General features: G+C 44.1%; 1 protein-coding gene across 1 annotated transcript in view; it reads right to left on the bottom strand.

Annotated features, from left to right (window-relative positions):
- The window catches only part of dnah9l (dynein, axonemal, heavy polypeptide 9 like), a 353637-nt gene that overhangs the window by 17850 nt on the left and 313430 nt on the right, over positions 1–22357 (bottom strand). Inside the window, 4 exon segments of the mRNA XM_059647649.1 lie at positions 5569–5688; positions 9406–9597; positions 10800–11027; positions 13342–13469. Of these exon segments, the coding sequence (XP_059503632.1) occupies positions 5569–5688; positions 9406–9597; positions 10800–11027; positions 13342–13469 (668 nt within the window).

The raw sequence follows: 22357 nt of genomic DNA, 5'->3' as shown, positions 1-22357 counted from the left end.
AGTCAAAGGGCTATATTAGGTGGAGGCTACAGGAGATGGCATAAACCAGGAAGGACCAGGTGGCAATATAAGTGTCCAATTCCCAGTACTGGAAAATACTGTCCCCAATTAAGTTGGGGATGGGAAGGTCCTGAAATAGAATTTTGGCTAATGATAGCAGGATGCTGATTAATTTCATTAATCAATTTCAGGATTTCACTAAGTAACTACATAAAAATAAATATCCTGAGTCCAATGGATTTTAGTGATGTTTCAAGTATATAATGGTACCCTATGGCTGCATGGTGACTCCTGAAGGCTCCCAACAAATCCTACTGGTGTTGCTACATGGCCTCAGAGAGGGTGGCCTGCATTGACAGGTACTCCACACAATAGGCCCTGTTATCATATAGTCTGACATCATACACTACCTATTGTTAGCAACCTAACAGTCTCAATTTACAGCTATTCACCCTCCCAGCCAGATTGTTATCCACTCTCTCAACAGTCCAACTGCTCCTCTCTCTCTCTCTTTGGGCTTTATCCCCACCTATCATTTACTCCTTACCCCCTCCCCCCACCCTATCTTCTGCATATAAACCAACATTTTCCCAGCTACTATCATTTCTGAGGAAGGGTCACTGGGCCTGAAACATTAACTCTGATTTCACTTCACCTTGCTGCCAGACCTGCTGAGTTTTTCTAGCAATTTCTATTTTTGTTTCTGACTTACAGCATCTACAGCTCCTGTCGTTTTGATAGGTACTCGATGGCTGGTCAAGTTTTTACAAAATGAGGAGTGGGCTGCTAAGGTATCGCCCTATCCTCATCTCTGACCCCCTGTTCCCACTTCTCTGGTGACTGCTTCCTTGTGACCCACAGCCCACCACGTTCATTTGTCTTCAATAATCCTTGATAATCAGGTAGACCTTAGAGCAGTATCAGCAGCAACCACTGCTCCTGGGGGCACTGTTAACAATGGAAGGTTGTTGACCTCTCTCTGACTGACTGACAGCTACGGGTGCAGGGTTTCCACTTCCTGCGGCCAGTTATTGTTGGAGAACTAGTGCTGGTTAGTTAAGTGCCCAAGTGAACTTACATTGCTTCAGTCCCTCGCCATAATGTGACATGGAGCTCCCTGCATTTCTGGAGCAAATGTCCATCAAAATGTGAATAGGAATAGCTTCTAACTAGAAGGGAATTAAGTGAAATGTAAATGATAAAAACAAATACAAAACTGAAAACTGCATTACAAGGTCCAAAGCAAGTTTTCAATTCTCTCAACAGCCTTGATGCTCAATCTCTGTAACATACTCCAATACCACAATCCTTTAAGATATCTGAACATCTTAATTCAAGCCATTTGCGCACCTCCAATCAATGTGCCACCAGTGGCAGCTGTGCCTACAGCTGCTCAGGTGCCAAGCTCTGGAATTCCCTCTCTAATTCTCAGCCTCTTTCTCACTTTCCTCATTTAAGCCATATTAAAACCTATCTCTTTGTCCAAGCTTTGGTTATCTGCCCTAACATCTGCTTAAGTAGCTCCATGTTATAATCAGAGATAATGGGAACTGCAGATGTTGGAAAATCCAAGATAACAAAGTGTGGAGCTGGATGAACACAGCAGGCCTAGCAGCATCTCAGGAGCACAAAAGTTGACGGTTCGGGCCCAGACCCTTACATTTGTGTATTCACACCTCTGAGCAACTTTCCTGGAGGCTACTAGGTGGGAGGTCGGAAGGTTGCATGCCGGTGGTGAGCAGGCAATTATTTCCATTAACAAACCAATAAAAATCTTTTCTGTGTTGTTTCTTAAATTTTATCATGGGATCTATTGAACTTCAGCAGCTCACCAGCTATAAGAAGGTGAAAGTTCACAGGCAGATAAGTAGAGGCTGGAAATGGAAGTCATTGCAAGCAGAGCTTCAACACAGAAAGGATGAAGGAAAATAAAGCACACAAGTGAGCAGCTGGAGGATCTGCAAAGTGTGTGCACATATCAGAAACAGATTACGGAAAAGGACCTTCATGGTCCAAGCTTGGTGGATGCAGAATTAGGGGATAGGGAGGCATTCAGATTGAGGTGCACGAATTATCAACGGATCTCATGCACTCAGATTTTGACACCTCCAATGAAGTGCAGAATATGAGGGAGAGAGAGGGCACAGCCACTGCAAATGGGATTACAGCATATCATAACATATTCATGACACTCAATGGGCTCTCCTACATCTATGGCCAGTTACTGCTCCAGGGTGGAGTAATTTTTCTACTCCATGCATTAGGTGATAACAATACATTCCCTGTAGGTGATGTTGATCAAAAGGTTCATGGTCGCTTCCATTAAGTTACTCATTCTCTATAATGCTCCACACCTGCCCTGATAAAACTTCTCTGAGCTTCATTATCTCTTCCTTCATCGTCATCAAGAAAATAAGCAATGACACTCCACACTGTCTGAATCCACTTGTTGCCACTATGAGTCCATTGGTTCTGCAAGGAAACATCCGCTGTGCTACTGGTCTGCCATAGTCCAGCTGCATTTGCCATTTCAAGATCCAGCATTTTATCAGTTGGAGAGTATATGGCAAGGGACTATTTAGAATGGGCAATGCGGCGAACAATGTTAAGTGACCAGGGTCTTCATTCGGAGATGTAATGTATTTTGCTGTGAAGAGGTGCCTGCCTGTTCACACCTGATGTCCAGACTAGTGACCTCTTCACATTCTACTGGTTTCTTTTGTGATCTTCAGGGCTGCAAGCTTGATATTGTAAATGCCACATCTTGTAAAATCACACCAGGTCATTCAATTGTTTGCAGCATTGCACCTAAACTTGTGTGACCACCCTATAGTTGTTGGCTTCCTCCAGCTATGCCTTCTTAAGACTTGCTGGCTACCGCATCCTGTTACCTGGATGGAGCACTATCTTCCATGCCCTTGTGCCTGGAGGAAGGTAGGGGGGTGGGGGCGGGGGGTGTGGCAGGGAAGAGGTGTCACTGAACATGGGAGACACCCATTCTTTGGAAGATGCCCTTCTTTCTCGTTGTCTCTTCCTTTTAAATTTGATCTTAATGCTTCCATTCATTTAAAAAGGGAGCCTTTGATTAAGCTTCCAAAACTTCTGCCCACCTGCCACCCATTAATGGCAGGCTTGCAGGCTGACAGCAAAAGCCACTTGTCTAGCCTACCACTGTCCATGCACCACACAACCTGATCAGGAAAGTAAACTTGATACTTCTTCCCATCCATTCAAATTCAGACTCCCTGTCTCTCCGAGCTTACATTCAGTCTGTTTGGAAAAATGCAAGCAACCGATGATAGAAAAGTACTGGAAGTTGTGAAGTTTTAATTTAATTCATAGTGCAATACTAGGTCCATTCGGGTCAGGTGGGACAAACAAAAATTCAATTTCCCTATGGCAGTTAAATTTTTTCAATAATTTCTCAGACCGCTTCAGGCAGGTTGGCTTTTGTGCCCTCCATGGTCATTAGCATGCCTTGACTATGTACTGACACTCCGGTTTAGTGGAATTATATTCAAGGTCACAATTTTGTTACTCAGATACTCAAACTTCTTCAGTAACTTGGGTCCTTTATAACCAAGGCACCACTTTGTGTAAATGATTATGATACAGGGAGTGAAAACCGTGTAGGCCACGTCCCAAGCACATGCAATCTTTCTTATTGCTGTTGAACACTTACCAGAGGAGGCAGCCATATGGGCTGACATCAGCCAACCTGACAGGGGCAAGGTAAGTGGGGCTAAGCACAAAGTGAAGCTTAACCCAAAAGGCTCTCTTTTCTGCTTGCATCATCGTCCCATACAAGCCTTTCGTAAAATAGGTATCAGTGGTATGCATTCTCATAGTTGCGAATGAGAGGTCAGTGAGCTGATGATGTGTGAGCTGCTGTTGTAGCCTCTTTTATAATTCAGTATGAATCCTGGCAGATGTGTGAGAGGCAGTACCACTGAGATGACAGTACCACTGAGATCACAGTAAAACTACACTGTTAGCTGCAACAAAGTGACAGACATTAAGCACACATGAGGCAGCTGATGGAGATATCTGGCATCCAACCTTCCGTGCACCAGTCCTCTCCAGTGACAAGCTTATGAAGTTTCCCAGATTCATGGGGCATGGAGTAGTGCAATTCAAATCCTGGAAGAGCACACCAGATCATTCATCCTCTTGTGCCACCCGCAAGCTCTGGCATCTTTCTTTAAATGCACAGGCCCTCTGTTTTTTTTTAAACCAAATCTGTTTGGACATATCATGAAACACCTCCAGGGCAGGTGGGACTTGCACATGCATCTTCTGGCGCAGAGGTAGGGACACCTCACAACTGTGAGGCAAGATGCTAAACTGATGTGGATCAAGACACTATTGAGATATGAACACAGATTAATCGACTAAGCAATGGCATACAACCTCAAACCAGGAGTCAGCAGAAGCAATCAACAGGATTTGAACATATTTGGGAGTCCTCAAGGGATTGACTCATCCATCACCAAAATAACTCTGCCAAGACTGCATGCAAAAATCAATCTGTTTGGACATATTATGACATATCTCCATGACTATCATATTCTTAGGTGGGACTTGAACCTTGATAGGCCCAGTGGTAGAGACATACCAATGCACTAGAAAGGCCTCAGGGCACAAGGCATCTGTATGCAGGCTTATATCAGTAATTGCCTACAATTGATTAATAGGTGGTGAAAGACAGGGACATTTGTTGAATCAGGATCTTAATTTCAACGCTATTTTGGGAAGCCGCCATAATTCTCTTGTATACAAATTAAAATATTGTAATTGTGTGACAAAACTATCCACAATGTTGTAGAAACCTTTGAGGAAATAAAATTTTAAAAATGTCAGATGCTTACTTTTGATTTATTTCATGTCAATAATTCTCAAACTGTACAGCATGGTTAAATGCTGCAATAAAATGCAAGAAAAAATCCATAAGTCACAATCTACCTCATCTAATACTACACTGGCAAAATACTAGCAATGCTGAAAATCTGAGAGAAAATTAATTAAAGATTAAGGTTAGTTGTACTGCAAGACCATTAATTTGGTATGTTAATTCTGTTTCTCTCTCCAAATGTAACCTGACCCTCTAATTCATCCCCTGATATACAACCACCAACTTGATTCATCAGAAGTTTGAACTCCAACAAAGGTATGCAGCACGGCAAATAAGTAAGTGAAAAATAGGAAAGGAGACAGAAAATTCGTGTGACATGAAGAGGAGAGAAAAAACACAGCTGAAAAAAGACAGAAAAATGGAGGAGAAATAGAAGTGGTTGAGAAGAACGATAATGCAAGATTTATTGCTGTTCAGCTTACACTTACTAACGTCCATTGTTTGTGAATTCATCATTTACATAAAATATGAGAACATGGGAAGGCTAATATTTTATGAATAAATTGTTTTCACATTGGTATCGATGAAAATTGGAAAAGGTATTATCTCAATATTATTCTGTATGAGACAAGTGGGAACAAATTTCCAGTAGGGGGAGCCCTAGTTCCAGTAACTTGAAATTTCAGACAGCCTGTAAAATTGAGAATCACATTCACCTGGTTAGGCTGCATGTACTCTTCTAGGTAAGTACGGCATAGTCTTCTGTCCCAGTCATCAGTAATATGGCCTCCATAAATAATTTCACCAAACAGATAACGTAAATCTTCCCATGGTACCTAAGACCGCAAATAATTTAGTCAGACGTCACATTTCAAACAAAACTATGAATATATTCTATATTTATGAAAGCGTATCAGTATATTTTATTAACATTGTCATAATAATCTTAACTCCATGAGACTTATTCTATAATAAAGAAAAGGGAAGCAACTGCTAAATAATAAACAAGGTTACTGTCAACAGCAATCTCACAGCTCCTGTATAAAATAATTAGTAATCCATAACAGATCGAATAAATGTAATAGCCCACCCACTGATGATGCCTTCTTGATATTCTTCCAGTCATCAACAAATAATTAACTGATTTTTTTTTAACACATCATTACAGTAACGCAGCACCACTGGCTTAGGACTTCATAACCTTAAAACAAATTTGTCATCTGTCTGATAATGTGAAAACTAAGCCTGTTCAATAACAGAAGTAAATTTCATCTACCCTCTTATTCACACACTTATAAAACCTTCTGCCCCGTTATCTGCTAGGCAGCCTAAAAAGTTAATGAAAAGCAGGGTTACTATTGCAGAAAACATTTGTATTAGTAACTCATTAATATTTATACAGCTATGGAAATTGGAATAACATTCCAACTTGACACTAAATAAAGAAAAGCTTGCACCATGCAGACAGTATTGTCATGCTGGGGTGGTGCTTAACCCAGATACCAGAAATCAGGAGATTTCTCCAAAAGTTCTTTCTGGTACTCAGAATCCAGTTTACACTACAGAAGTAGTAATAGGGAAACCAATGGGACTAAAGATCGAGAAGCTATCTGAACCTGATGGGATGCAACTAAGATATTAAAGGAGATAGCAAAAACTGCAGATGCTGGAGTCAGAGTCAACACTGTGTGGAGCTGGAGGAACACAGCAGGTCAGACAGCATCAGAGGAGCTGGAAAGTTGATGTTTCAGGTCAGGACCAACTCGGATATTAAAGCTACAGAGATAGCTGATGCACTGACAATCTTGCAGAAGTTGTTAGTTTCTGGAGAATTCTCACAGGATTGGAAAACTGCCAATGTAGCACATTTATTCAAAAAGGGAAGGATACAAAAGACAGGTAATTATAGGCCTCTCCAGTATCTGCTCCTTTATCCATCTTCCATCCACCTCCCCACCCTCTCTATTTATTTCAGAATCGCCTTCTCCTCCCCCATTTCTGAAAAAGGGTCCAGACCCGAAACTTCAGCTTTCCTGCTCCTCTGATGCTTGCTTGGCCTGCTGTGTTCATCCAGCTCTACACCTTGTTAACTATAGGCCAGTTAGGTTAACAACTATTGTAGGGAAAATAAAGAATAAAACAGTAGCATTTAGAAATACATAATGTGGCCATAAGGCATCAGCATGGCAGACAAATATACTAGGACTCTTCAGGAGTTATCAAGCAGGATAGAGAAAGGGGAAGCAGCGGATATAACATATTTGGACTTTCATAAAGTGTTTGGTAAGGTACTACTCATGGACTACTTAATAAGAGCCCATAGTGTTGAAGGTAGTGTATTATCATGGACAGAAGAGTGACTGATAAGCAAATGATAGAATTGGAATAAGGGGGACATTTTCAGAATGGCAGTGACTCAGGGATAAATTATATGTTAATGACTTTGGATGAGGAAATGAACACATTGTAATCACAAAAGATGATATAAAAGTGTGAAGAATAGAAGAGCTGACTATTATTTAAATTGAGAAAGGCTGCAGAAAGCTACAAAACAGACACATTTGGGAGTTCTCATCCATGAGTCACAAAGAGCAAGCATCTAAGTTAAGCAGGTACCAGAAGGCAAACGGATTGTTGGTCTTTACTTCCAAGGAAATGGAGTATAAAATTAGGGAAATTTTGCAAAAACTATACAAGGCACTTGTCGAGGCCATAGCCTGGCATACTGTGAACTGTTTGTCCCCCTTATCTAAGGAAAGATCAATGGGCATTAGCAGTATTCCAGGGAATGGTCATTAGGCTGATACCAGGTACGGATGGACTGTCTTATGAGGAGAAGTCGAGTTGGTTGGGCCAATACTAATTGGAATTTAGAACAATGAGGCAACCTTATTGAAAGGTATAAAACTCTCAGGAGACTTCACAGGGCAGATGTGGTAGCAAATTCAGGACCAAAGGGCATTATCTCAGAATAACAGGTTGCACAGATGAGGAGAAATCTCTTTTCTCAGTTTATGAATTTGTGGACTCCTTTACTGCACAGGGCCACAGAGGCCGGGTCATTACACAAATTCAAAGGTAAAGTAAGTGAGACTTTTCAAATCAGTAAGGGATTAAAAAATTATAGGGAAAAGACAGCAAGGTGGAAGTAAAGATGGTCAGATCAGCGATGATGTTACTGAATTGTAACACTCAAATGGACTCAATGGCCTAATTATGCTACAACATTTTATAGTCTTATTAACACTTAAGTTCTAGAAAAATATCTTCTGCTCAATTGATCTATTTTTTTGTAGGAATTGTTCATGGGTCTTTTTTATCCTTTAAACTAACTTGCTCTTTAAGTGAGACAAAAATACTAAGTTTGTAGAAAATAGGAAAATATAGTTTAAATGATGACACACAAAGGTTAGAAGTTCAATGTATTTTTGCTATATCTTGGTAGATGTATGTCCAAATGCCAAAACTGTTCTCAATACATCAATTTCAGCTTACAGATGTCAGGCTGACTGAAAAGAATGGAAAAGTCACTAAGCACAACAGAATGAAATCCATCAGCTGAGACATAACTACTGCAATCGAGAAATCAGGGAGGGCTGGCAGTTCAGTAATAGTATTGGATCACTGTTAGAGAATAATGGTGATATGTCTGCTCATAGCATCATAGTCTTGCCTGTTCTTCCAGCCATATCTTAATGGTTTAATCATAATATTTGAGCCCTAGCCATTAGGTATAATGTGCCATCAATGAAGTACATTAATTCATGCACTGCTGCATAGAGTTCATAAAGAATTTAACAAAACTTGATAATGACCATTTTCTTTGCTTATCAGTGAGATGGCTAAGAAAACAGTTCTATGAATCCCAAGAATGTAACAAAATAGCCCTTTTCCACACAACATATGAAAGTTTGGTGAATTTGAAACTTTGGGAAGAAAACAGGGAACACATTTCAAAATGCATTGGAAATAGGCACCACTCACACGGTTTTTCATCATATTCAATTGGTTCCAATACAAAGTTCTAAAGTTAAGTAATTCTGATTATCAGATGGTTGGCTAATTTTGTAATTTTCAGTGCTTCTTACATTTTCAGACTTGTGACCAGAAGAATACTAGCTATCCAAACATGAGCCTCACCACTTTATGCAATAACAATCATGGTCAATCCAAGTACAGAATTGTTCAACTGCTGTTTCAAAGTCAGCCAGCAGAAGCTATTTAAAATTATTTAAGAGTCCTGGGACACTCCATACAAACTAACAGAACAGAAATGCCACTTAAACTTCATTTTAAGAGTTGCAAGGTGGGATGCAGATAGGCTGTAGTGCAATGAACGACTGATCAAAAGAATGATAGTGAGAGATAGTTTCCAGGTGGACTTCTCATTATACTCCAAAAGACAGTCATGATTTGAGTTATTTCGATTGTGACTGATTTAGATCAAAATAACTTGATGTTATATTCCCCAAACACTCATAACATACTGTATAAACGAGAATTCCTTTCAGTTAATTTGAATACAATTAGAATTTCAGTTATCTGCACAGTACCTGAGAATTAGCTTCTAAATAGCTGAATAAAATATGGACTGAGATAGTTAGGTCTCCAGTATTAAAAGGATACTTCCGATTCCAGCCCTGAGGTCCAAATTTACGCCGTTCAGCAACACAGGCATGAAAGTAGCACAGTGAAAACAGTATTGTTTTAAACTCATGTTCACGAGAGCATTGATCCAGAGTATCCTGTGATGAAGGGTATACAAAGTACGCTTAGTGTAACAAATGTATATCATTTTCATAAAATAGGAAAAACAAAACCTGATCTGGATTTTTGGTTCAGAAGATCAAAATTTAAACAATCCTCAGATTAGATAGCCAGATTTGCACAAATGACATAAACAAAATGTCATCTTCACTAAAATTTAAATAATGAATTCATTCTCCTATCACTAGAAAAAACATTTTTAAAATTACAGCAGATGTCACAATACAGTTGTCATCCAGAGGTGAAGGTAGGCTTTTTATTTGGTTTTCAGAGTAAGCACAGTATCATGATAATTGCAGCCTTTGTGCTCTTTTCATCCACGAGTAAAGTGTCAGCAAAGAATTTGCTTTCGTTATGTAGTGTGGTTCAGGCCAGGACTGTCTGCAGGTATAGCTACTGTAGAACCAGACCATCACATCTCACATTCTAAATTTGTAAATAACCAGGAAAGTAAGTGGTTAAGATAAAACAAAGATTTCAATTAAGTTTGCTTTGCTAAGTTACTTTCTGGCAAAAAAAATCCCCACGCTCGTTACTTTTGGACATGAGGATTCTCTAAATCAAGTAGGTTTTCCTATCTTCCCAAAACTCTAGTCCATCTCTTGATGAAAAGTTGACCCTCTCCCAGGCCTGACCAATAATAGGAAAACAGAAGTGTGCAATTGTGATTTCATTTCCTTCACTGCTTGCGGAAAAGTGTTTTGTTTCCACTCGGTATCTGCACATAACAAGATGTAAAGTTCAGCAACTCTGCCTGCTCTCTTAGATACAACACTCAACACTATCCTAGCAATGGATCAGCATGATTGGGCTTCTGTGGTACTAGGCCACACTTAACTTTTTGTAGATCACAAAAATAATATACACCACTTTTAGCTTGAAAGGTACTGTTGAAGAGTTGAAAAGGAACTTGCATTAAAGACTAATGTAAACATACTCTTCTACAAAAGTGGCCAAAAAGAAAATGCATGACAGTAGGGCCTCCCCATTCCTCTTGCTTCAGCAATGCTGATGTCCCAAATCAAAATTTCAGAACTATCGTTTTAATAATATGGTTAAACAGCATTCAAGAAAAATGTCACATTTCCTCGATCCCCATTTTTCTTCTGCTATATGCATAGAACATTTAAGTTGTACAACATTTCTTATTGTTCGCCAAAACAGTGGATATCAGTCATACCTGGTCAAAACTGTCCAAAGCCGCATGGAGATTAGCTAGCATACCAGTTGGTGGTTCATTGGTAATTTTAACCGAATTCTCAAGGATTCCTTGCGGTATAATGTGCTGTTCAGGTGTTGGAGCAGATTCTGCACTCATGAACACACGGTAGTCTGGATGGGATCCTTCACTGTACTCCTCAAGCAGCTTTTCTAAATTGCTTAGCCACTTAGCAACTAAGTGAATATTCTGCAAAGCCATTTGAACAATTTTTTTTGTCGTTAAAAATTTGATACATTCAAATATATTGCATACACTTACTAAATTTTTACTTCAGTTGGTAATAACTAAAACATTGTGAAGCCATTTAGAGGGCAACAACATTACACGCTGACCTGCACATTGTACATGACACAGATCTGCGGACCCCCTAATCCTTGGTGAGTCTAATGCACCATCTTCCTTGTGTGCTGTACACTGTCCTGACCCACACATTGCTGAACACTCAATTCAAACTAGCAGCTTTGCACACGGATGCCAGGAGAAGAACAGGAATGTTTCACCACAAACGACAACGGTGTCAGCAAAACACATTGCTCTATATATAACCTGTTTATCTTGCTCCCTCATGCTGCTCATAGGCTCTTAACACAGACAGTGACCAATGATAGTTCTTGTAAATTAGGCATCATGTTGGCACAGTGACATTCGGAGCTATGCAGAGACTCAAACAAATGGATATGGTGTAAGACCAATCAATTTTATCCAAATGTGACATGTTACCTATTGTGCACTATCACCATACCAGCAATGTGTCCTCAAGAGGCTTTCCTCTTCCTCTCTTTCTCCCCTTTGATGTTTTATTCATAGAGACATACAAAATCGAAACATGCCCTTTTGGCCCACCATGTCTATGCCGACCAACAAACAATACAGTTCACTACTTCCATTTATCTGCACTTGGTCCACAGCCTACTACGCTCCAGCATTTTAAATCATTATCTAGATGCATCCGAAACGTGGCAGAAGTACATGCCTTTCGGGAAGCCCGTTCCATATATCTACTGCTGTCTGGGTGAAAAATGTGTACTCTGATCCTCTTTAAATCTTTGGTTTTAGACACATCTGCCATGGGTGTCCCTGATTCAGCACCAGGGCTGGAGAGACCCTGCTCGGCGCTACAGCTCACTGCCTCAGAGGTTTAGTTGGACAACCGTGAAGGCATGTGTGTCTGGACAGCCCCAAGATACTGGGGGAGATTGAAGGACTCAACTGGACCCTCCTTGGCTAGAATGTCCAAGGATTGGAAGGTGGCAGGCAGGTTGGAGTTGGACAGCCTGGCCACACTGATGTCTGGAGAATAGACATCTGAGGAGCTATCTGTAGTTCCTGCTCTGGCTGGGTGACTCCGGGCACAGCCTTGTCTCCTCAGGAGGACGGGCCACATGGACTACTCACCAAGCTTCCCCTGTCACCATGTCTTTGGTCATGAACATCAATGACTGGGAAATGGAATGCAGGCGTGTGCTTCTCTAGCAGACTCTGAGGGTACTGGTTTGGTGTTTTCATGGCAATTACCAACCTCTCCCCAAGCGACAACTGCACGCTTGAGGCAGCTGGATGGTCAGAGCATAGCTATATCCATGCAGGTCCTTTGCAATGATTTCACTGCCTCCCAGTTACCTGTCTGATGCTTCTGTTCCTCCGGTGCATGTGGACAAAGTCCCCGGATTGCCAGTTTACATAGAATCCTCTCCTGCCTGGTCATCAGCAGGTGCCTGGTCTCTGGCAGTCCTGAGTGCATTTCTTCTTCAACCACCTACAGAGCTGCTATGCTGAGGGAGTCCCTGCTGGAGCTCCCAAGATTTCAAAACAAGACATTCTCACCAAGGTGTCAGAATCTCAATAGGTGTGGGGAGAAGGCATCTAAACTTCCTGTGGCACTGTCAGCCACTCACCTGGACTTAGGAGATGCCATTTACCCAAGTGGTGACCTTTGACCAGAGAGCCAGTGTCTGGTAACATGGCCGTGTATGCTGATCCTCTGGGAAGGGGCTGCCCTCTTCTCGATCATCCTATCAGCTTGGATCTCTAGGTGTCTACCACCTTTCCCAATACCTTCAGACTGAACATCCATCACCAAGCCAAGCAGCATCAGAATGCCAGTGCACATCTAGGGGTGCAATGGACATTACATTATGATGTGGCTGCCAAGTCTATGGAACAGTGAATCATGGAATGGGGGACAAGGGAAAAGGGCTAATATGGTTCTGCAGCAAGGACAGCATTTGGTCCTCAGTAGGGGCTCTTCTTGTGGAAGGGACAACTATTGCCAACCTCTGGCCCTTCATGCTGGAATGCCATAAACAACCTATCTGCTACTGAGTGAATACCACAGCAGTGGTATTAAGGACCTCAATTAGTGGCAGCACACATGGGGTTACACTTTCTCAGAAGTATTTAGATTATATTGTAGTATTACAAACACTTTGATGCCTTTTAAATCAAATAATGGAAACCACATCCATTACAGTACAAACATACTTCACACAGCCTAACATGCCTGCAGAATAACCCAGTATCCTTCTTTAGCTGCATTTGTCATAGCTTGTTCAGCGATTGCTTCTTGTCCCTGGCCAAGGGATACATTATGGAGTTTTCCAGAATCTATGGTGAAGCCAAGTTTTTTTCCTAAGTGATATAAAAATACATATCAGGGAAATATTTGTTCAAAAAATTCATTTAAATCTAAACAAGTGAAGGTAAACAGCTTAGTGAAAGTCAGGCTGTCTTTACCCATTCTGTTAATGTTAGCAAACATTAGCATCTACATAATACATGAGAGGCAATGGCCTAGTGATATTTTTGTTGGACTATTAATCCAGACACCCAGGTAATGTTCTGGAGACCCGGGCTTGAATCCTGCCACAGCAGATGATGGAATTTGAATTCAATAAAAATATCTGGGATTAAAAGTCTAATGATGACCATGAATCCATTGTCGATTATCAAGAAAAACCCATCTGGTTCAGTAATGTCCTTTGGGAAGAAAACTGCTAACTTTTATTGGTCTGGCCTGGCCTACAGGTGGCTCCAGAGCCACAGCAATGTGGTTGACTCTTAGCTGCCCTCTGGGCCGTTAGGGATGGGCAATAAATGCTGCCTACCCAGCAATGCCCTCATCCCATGAATGCATGCATAAAGGAACTTCATGTTGAATGTCATTGCTGCAAGTATTGGAAGCTGAAGATGTGTTGCCAATATACTACTTAAATATCAATACTTATTTATGTTGCACCTTGTCAGTGATTTACAAAATTTCTCAATTGATAAAATTTGCGTCACAGCATGCCACACAAACAATTTTACTAAAATTATAACCTGTTCTAAGGACCGTATCTTTTTATTTTTATATCTTTAAAAACCATGGACTGCAATGCAAAGAGCTGTTTTTGAAAACAGAGATTTACCAGGATGCGTGCATACTTTTACAGAAAGGAATTTGATATCTATTGTGAATACCATTTACGTGGCTGACGGTTCATGCAACATGCGAATAATCGGTAGTAAGGGAGTAGTTTACAAGTGAAGCTAATTGATTCTCAGCAAACTGAGCAGGTTGGAACTGGAGAGACAATGGGAACTGCAGATGCTGGAGAATCCAAGATAACAAAGTGTGGAGCTGGATGAACACAGCAGGCCAAGCAGCATCTCAGGAGCACAAAAGCTGACGTTTCGGGCCTAGACCCTTCATCAGAGAGGGGTTGGGGAGAGGGAACTGGAATAAATAGGGAGAGAGGGGGAGGCGGACCGAAGATGGAGAGAAAAGAACATAGGTGGAGAGGAGAGTATAGGTGGGGAGGTAGGAAGGGGATAGGTCAGTCCAGGGAAGATGGACAGGTCAAGGAGGCGGGATGCGAGGTGGGAAATGGAGGTGCAGCTTGAGGTGGGAGGAGGGATGGGTGAGCGGAAGAACAGGTTAGGGAAGCAGAGACAGGCTGGGCTGGTTTTGGGATGCAGTGGGGGGGGGGACGAGCTGGGCTGGTTTTGTGATGCAGTGGGGGGAGGAGGGGAAGAACATAGAATATAGAATATAGAACATAGAACATTACAGAAGAGTACAGGCCCTTCATCCCTCGATGTTGTGCCGACCTGTCATACCGATCTCAAGCCCATCTAAACTACACTATTCCATGTACATCCATATGCTTATCCAATGACGACTTAAATGTACCTAAAGTTGGCGAATCTACTACTGTTGCAGGCAAAGCATTCCATTCCCTTACTACTCTCCGAGTAAAGAAACTACCTCTGACATCTCTCCGATATCTTTCACACCACAATTTAAAACTATGCCCCCTCGTGCTCGTCATCATCATCCTAGAAAAACCCGATCTAACCCTCTGATTATTTTATATGTTTCAATTAAGTCACCTCTCAACCTTCTTCTCTCCAATGAAAACAGCTTCAAGTCCCTCAGCCTTTCCTCGTAAGACCTTCCCTCCATACCAGGCAACATCCTAGTAAATCTCCTCTGCACCCTTTCCAAAGCTTCCACATCCTCTTCATAATGCGGTGACCAGAACTATACATAATACTACAACTGCAGCCGCACCAGAGTTTTGAACAGCTTCACCATAACCTCTTGGTTCCGGAACTCGATCCCTCTATTAATAAAAGTTAAAACACTGTGTGCCTTCTTAACAGCCCTGTTAACCTGGGTGGCAACTTTCAAGGATCTGTGTACATGGACACCGAGATCTCTCTGCTCATCTACACTACTAAGAATCTTACCATTAGCCCAGTACTTTGCCTTCTGGTTACTCCTACCAAAGTGCATCACCTCACACTTGTCTGCATTAAACTCCATTTGCCACTTCTCAGCCCAGCTCTGCAGCTTATCTATGTCTCTCTGCAACCTATAGCATCATTCGTCACTATCCACAACTCCACCAACCTTAGTGTCGTCTGCAAATTTACTAACCCATCCTTCTACGCCCTCATCCAGGTCATTTATAAAAATGACAAACAGCAGTGGACCCAACACCGACCCTTGTGGTACACCACTAGTAACTGGTCTCCAGGATGAACATTTCCCATCAACTACCACCCTCTGTCTTCTTTCAGCAAGCCAATTTCCGATCCAAACTGCTATATGTCCCACAATTCCATTCCTCCGCAATTTGTACAATAGCCTATTGTGGGGAACCTTATAGAACGCCTTGCTGAAATCCATATACACCACATCAACCGGTTTACTCTCATCTACCTGTTTGGTCACCTTCTCAAAGAACTCAATAAGGTTTGTGAGGCATGACCTTCCCTTCACAAAACCGTGCTGACTATCCCTAATCAATTTATTCTTTTCTAGATGATTATAAATCCTATCCCTTATAACCTTTTCCAACACTACCAACAACTGAGGTAAGGCTCACTGGTCTATAATTACCAGGGTTGTCTCTACTCCCCTTCTTGAACAGGGGAACCACATTTGCTGTCCTCCAGTCATTTGGCACTATTCCTGTAGACAATGACGAGTTAAAGATCAATGCCAAAGGCTCAGCAATCTCCTCCCTGGCTTCACAGAGGATCTGAGGATAAATCCCATCCGGCCCAGGGGACTTATCTATCTTCACCCTCTGAAGGATTTCTAATACCTCTTCCTTGTGAACCTCAATCCCACCTAGTCTAGTAGCCAGTATCTCAGTATTCTCCTCGACAACATTGTCGTTTTCTAGAGTGAATACTGGCGTTCATTTAGCGCTTCCCCTATCTCATCTGACTCCACACACAACTTACCACTACTATCCTTGATTGGGTCTAATCTTACTTTCGTCACTCTTTTATTCCTTAAATACCTATAGAAAGCCTTAGGGTTTACCCTGATCCTATCCGCCAACAACTTCTCATGTCTCCTCCTGGCTTTTCTGAGCCCTCTCTTTAGGTCTTTCCTGGTCTGCTCGTAGCTCTCAGGTGCCCTAACTGAGCCTTCACATCTCATCCTAACATAAGCCTTCTTCTTCCTCTTAACCAGAGATTCCACCTCCTTCGTAAACCACGGCTCCCGCATTCTACAGCTTCCTCCCTGCTTGACAGGTACATACTTATCTAGGACACACAGGAGCTTTTCCTTGAATAAGCTCCACATTTCTAATGTGCCCATCCCCTGCAGTTTCCTTCCCCATCCTATGCTCCCTAAATCTTTCCTAATCTCATTGTAATTGCCTTTCCCCCAGCTATAACTCTTGCCCAGTGGTATACACCTATCCCTTTCCATCACTAAAGTAAACATAACAGAATTGTAGATAATAAAGTGTGAAGCTGGATGAACACAGCAGGCCAAGCAGCATCTCAGGAGCACAAAAGCTGTAACAGAATTGTGATTGCTATCACCAAAGTGCTCACCTACTTCCAAATCTAACACCTGGCCAGGCTCATTACCCAGTACCAAATCTAATGTGGCTTCGCCCCTTGTTGGCCTATCTACATACTGTGTCAGGAAGCCCTCCTACACACCCTGGGCAAAAACTGACCCATCTATATTACTCGAACTACAGTGTTCCCAGTCAATATTTGGAAAGTTGAAGTCCCCCATGACAACTACCCTGTCTCTCTCACTCCTATCGAGAATCATCTTTGCTATCCTTTCCTCTACATCTCTGGAACTCTTCAGAGGCCTATAGAAAACTCCCAACAGGGTGACCTCTCCTTTCCTGTTTCTAACCTCAGCCCATACTACCTCAGTTGACGAATCCCCAAACATCCTTTCTGCAACTGTAATACTGTTCTTGACCAACAATGCCACACCTCCGCCCCTTTTATCATCTTCTCTGTTCTTAAAGAAACATCTAAATCCCAGAACCTGCAACAACTATTCCTGTCCCTGCTCTATCCATGTCTCCGAAATGGCCACAACATCGAAGTCCCAGGTACTAACCCATGCTGCAAGTTCACCCACCTTATTCTGGACGCTCCTGGCATTGAAGTAGACTCACTTCAATCCAACTTCTTGCTTGTTGGTGCCAACTTGCTTCCCTGAAACTTTATTTCGGACCACCCTACTCTCAACCTTTTCTATAGTCGAACTACAATTTTGGTGCCCATCCCCCTGCTGAATTAGTTTAAACCCACCTGAATAGCCTTAGCAAATTTCCCCCCCAGGATATCGGTACCCCTCTGTTTCAGGTGAGGTCCCATCTACCCCAGAAAGAGCCCCAATTATCCAAGAATCCAAAACCCTCCCTCCTGCACCATCCCTGTAGCCACGTGTTCAACTCCTCTCTCTCCCTATTCCTCGCCTCACTAGCACGTGGCACGGGCAACAAACCAGAGACAACAACTCTGTTCGTCCTAGCTCTCAGCTTCCATCCTAGCTCCCTGAATTTCTGCCTTAAATTCCCATCTCTCTTCCTACCTATGTCATTGGTGCCAATGTGGGCCACGACTTGGGGCTGCTCCCCCTCCCCCTTAAGGATCCCAAAAACATGATCAGAGACATCACGCACCCTGGCACCTGGGAGGCAACACACCAACTGTGAGTCTCTCTCGTCCCCACAGAACCTCCTATCTGTTCCCCTAACTACGGAGTCCCCAGTGACTAATGCTCTGCTGCTTTTCCCCCTTCCCTTCTGAGCAGCAGGGACAGAATCTGTGCCAGAGACCTGTGCCCCACTGCTTTTCCCTGGTAAGTCGTCCCCCCCCAACAGTATCCAAAACGGTATACGTATTGTTGAGGGGAATGGCCACAGGGGATCCCTGCACTGCCTGCAGGTTGCCTTTCTGTCCCCTGACCGTAACCCATCTGCCTTTTTCCTGTACTTGAGGAGCGACTAACTCCCTGTAACTCCTCTCAATAACCCCCTCTGCCTCCCGAATGATCCGAAGTTCATCCAGCTCCAGCTCCAGCTCCCTAACGCGGTTTTCAAGGAGCCGGAGTTGGGTGCACTTCCCGCAGATGTAGTCAGCAGGGACACTAGTGGTGACTCTTACCTCCCACATTCTGCAGGAGGAACATTCAACTGCCCTGACCTCCATTCCCATTATTCTAAATTCCCAAGACTTAAAAAATAAAGAATAAAAAATAAACTTACTACCTTAGCAATCAGGCACACAGAACCTTTTTTTCTGGTTAGAGGAGGAGGATGGGTGGGAGACACTACCCGGGTAGTGTTTCGGGTAACGCAACCACACAAAGATATTACCTCACTCACTCACCAGTCCCGTGTCGGCTCCTGCTCAGCGTACCCCAGCGAACTGGGCTGGTTTGGGGATGCAGTGGGGGAAGGGGAGATTTTGAAGCTTGTGAAGTCCACATTGATGCCATTGGGCTGTAGCGTTCCCAAGCCGAATATGAGTTGCTGTTCCTGCAACCTTCGGGTGGCATCATTGTGGCACTGCAGGAGGCCCATGATGGACATGTCATCTAAAGAATGGGAGGGGGAGTGGAAATGGTTCGCGACTGGGAGGTGCGAACCGAGCGGAGGTGTTCTGCAAAGCGGTCCCCAAGCCTCCGCTTGGTTTCCCCAATGTAGAGGAAGCCACACCGGGTGCAATGGATACAATATACCACATTGGCAGATGTGCAGGTGAACATCTGCTTGATGTGGAAGGTCATCTTGGGGCCTGGGATGGGGGTGAGGGAGGAGGTGTGGGGGCAAGTGTAGCACTTCCTGCGGTTGCAGGGGAAGGTTCCGGGTGTGGTGGGGTTGGAGGGGAGCGTGGAGCGGACAAGGGAGTCACGGAGAGAGTGGTCTCTCCGGAAGGCAGACAAAGGTGTGGATGGAAAACTAGTTTGGGTGGTGGAGTCGGATTGTAGATGGCGGAAGTGTCGGAGGATGATACGTTGGAACCGGAGGTTGGTGGGGTGGTATGTGATGGGTGGGGATCCTCTGGGGGTGGTTGTGGCGGGGGCGGGGTGTGAGGGATGTGTTGCGGGAAGTGCGGGAGACGCAGTCAAGGGCGTTCTCGACCACTGCGGGGGGAAAGTTGCGGTCCTTGAAGAACGTGGACATCTGGGATGTGTGGGAGTGGAATGCCTCATGCTGGGAGCAGATGCGGCGGAGGCGGAGGAATTGGGAATAGGGGATGGAATTTTTGCAGGAGGGTGGGTGGGAGGAGGTGTATTCTAGGGAGCTGTGGGAGTCAATGGGCTTGAAATGGACATCAGTTTCTAGCTGGTTACCTGAGATGGAGACTGAGAGGTCCAGGAAGGTGTAGCATGTGTTGGAGATGGCCCAGGTGAACTTGAGGCTGGGGTGGAAGGTGTTGGTAAAGTGGATGAACTGTTCAAGCTCCTCTGGGGAGCAAGAGGCGGCGCCGATGCAGTCATCAATGTAACGGAGGAAGAGGTGGGGTTTGGGGCCTGTTTAGGTGCGGAAGAGGGACTGTTCCACGTAACCTACAAAGTGGCAGGCATAGCTGGGGCCCATGCGGGTACCCATGGCCACCGGCTTTGTCTGTAGGAAGTGGGAGGAATCGAAAGAGAAGTTGTTGAGGGTGAGGACGAGTTCGGCTAGGCAAATGAGGGTGTAAGTGGAGCGGGATTTGGTCAGGCCTGCGGGACAGGAAGAAGCGGAAGACCTTGAGGCCAACTGCATGAGGAATACAGATGTATAGGGACTGGACGTCCATGGTGAAAATGAGGTGTTGGGGGCCAGGGAATTGGAAGTCCTGGAGGAGGTGGAGGGCGTGGGTGGTGTCACGGACGTAGGTGGGGAGTTCCTGGACCAAAGGGGAGAAAATGGAGTCCAGATAGGTGGAGATGAGTTCAGTGGGGCAGGAACAGGCTGAGACAATGGGTCGACCAGGGCACGCAGGTTTGTGGATTTTGGGAAGGAGATAGAAACGGGCTGTGTGGGGTTGCCCTCCGCTCCATCCCCAACCTCACCATCAAACCTGCAGACAAGGGTGGCGCAGTGGCAGTATGGCGCACTGACCTCTACATCACCGAGGCCAAACGCCAACTCTCCGACACCACCTCCTACTGCCCCCTTGATCATGACCCCACCCCCGAGCACCAAACGATCATCTCCAACACCATCCATGACCTCATCACCTCAGGGGACCTCCCACCCACAGCCTCCAACCTCGTTGTTCCCCAACCCCGCACAGCCCGTTTCTATCTTCTTCCCAAAATCCACAAACCTGCCTGCCCTGGTCGACCCATTGTCTCAGCCTGTTCCTGCCCCACTGAACTCATCTCCACCTATCTGGACTCCATTTTCTCCCCTTTGGTCCAGGAACTCCCCACCTACATCCGTGACACCACCCATGCCCTCCACCTCCTCCAGGACTTCCAATTCCCTGGCCCCCAACACCTCATTTTCACCATGGACGTCCAGTCCCTATACACCTGTATTCCTCATGCAGATGGCCTCAAAGCCCTCCGCTTCTTCCTGTCCCACAGGCCCGACCAATCCCCCTCCACTGACACACTCATCCGCCTAGCCGAACTTGTCCTCACCCTCAACAACTTCTCTTTCGATACCTCCCACTTCCTACAGACAAAGACGGTGGCCATGGGTACCCGCATGGGCCCAAGCTATGCCTGCCTCTTTGTAGGTCACGTGGAACAGTCCCTCTTCCACACCTACACAGGACCCAAACACCACCTCTTCCTCTGTTACATTGATGACTGTATCGGCGCCGCCTCTTGCTCCCCAGAGGAGCTTGAACAGTTCATCCAACACCTTCCAAACCAACCTCAAGTTCACCTCAATATTCCGCTTGGGAACGCTACAGCCCAATGGCATCAATGTGGACTTCACAAGCTTCAAAATCTCCCCTTCCCCCACATCCCAAAACCAGCCCAGTTCTTCCCCTCCTCCCACTGCATCCCAAAACCAGCCCAGTCTCGTCTCTGCCTCCCTAACCTGTTCTTCCTCTCACCCATCCCTTCCTCCTACCTCAAGCTGCACCTCCATTTCCCACCTACCACCTCATCCCGCCTCCTTGACCTGTCCATCTTCCCTGGACTGACCTATCCCCTCCCTACCTCCTCCCCTATACTCTCCTCTCTACCTATCTTGTTTTCTCTCCATCTTTGGTCTGCCTCCCCCTCTCTCCCTATTTATAGGTTGGAACTGGAAACAAGTTACAGAGACACAGACACACAGTGAGAAATACACTAGAAAGGATGTTATCCCCAGCAGAAGCTATCTGCTCTCTGCAGTTTTAAAAAGCTGTTTAAACTTAAAGAAAACCAGTTATCCTTCCTGTGAGCTGTGACTTTTGAATTGACAAATCCAAGACATTTTCTAAATGAACCAGTCACTTTTAGAGAAAGACAAGTGAACACCAAAGGTCTGGTTAGCTGAGGGCGGATAGTCTCAACGTCAGAATCTAGAAGCAAAGACCACCGAACTAACTTTGCAGCTTTTCTATCTCCTCCAATAATCAATTTTCCCTATATGCTTATCTGTGTGTGTGTAAAAGGGGGCATATATAAGAGAACTAGAGGTTTAGTTAGTATCATTAAATTTGTTAACTTGTAACTATCATATCCAGGTTCATGCTCTCGATCAACTTCGATCTGAAAATCGGGTAAACTGAAGTACGGTACATACTTAAAAAAAACTTCA

The sequence above is a fragment of the Stegostoma tigrinum genome, chromosome 7 (genome assembly GCF_030684315.1).
Source record: "Stegostoma tigrinum isolate sSteTig4 chromosome 7, sSteTig4.hap1, whole genome shotgun sequence".
In the NCBI taxonomy this organism is placed as follows: Eukaryota; Metazoa; Chordata; class Chondrichthyes; order Orectolobiformes; family Stegostomatidae; genus Stegostoma; species Stegostoma tigrinum.
The sequence above is the reverse complement of the archived record's forward strand: the minus strand, read 5'-3'. Positions and strand labels throughout refer to the sequence as shown.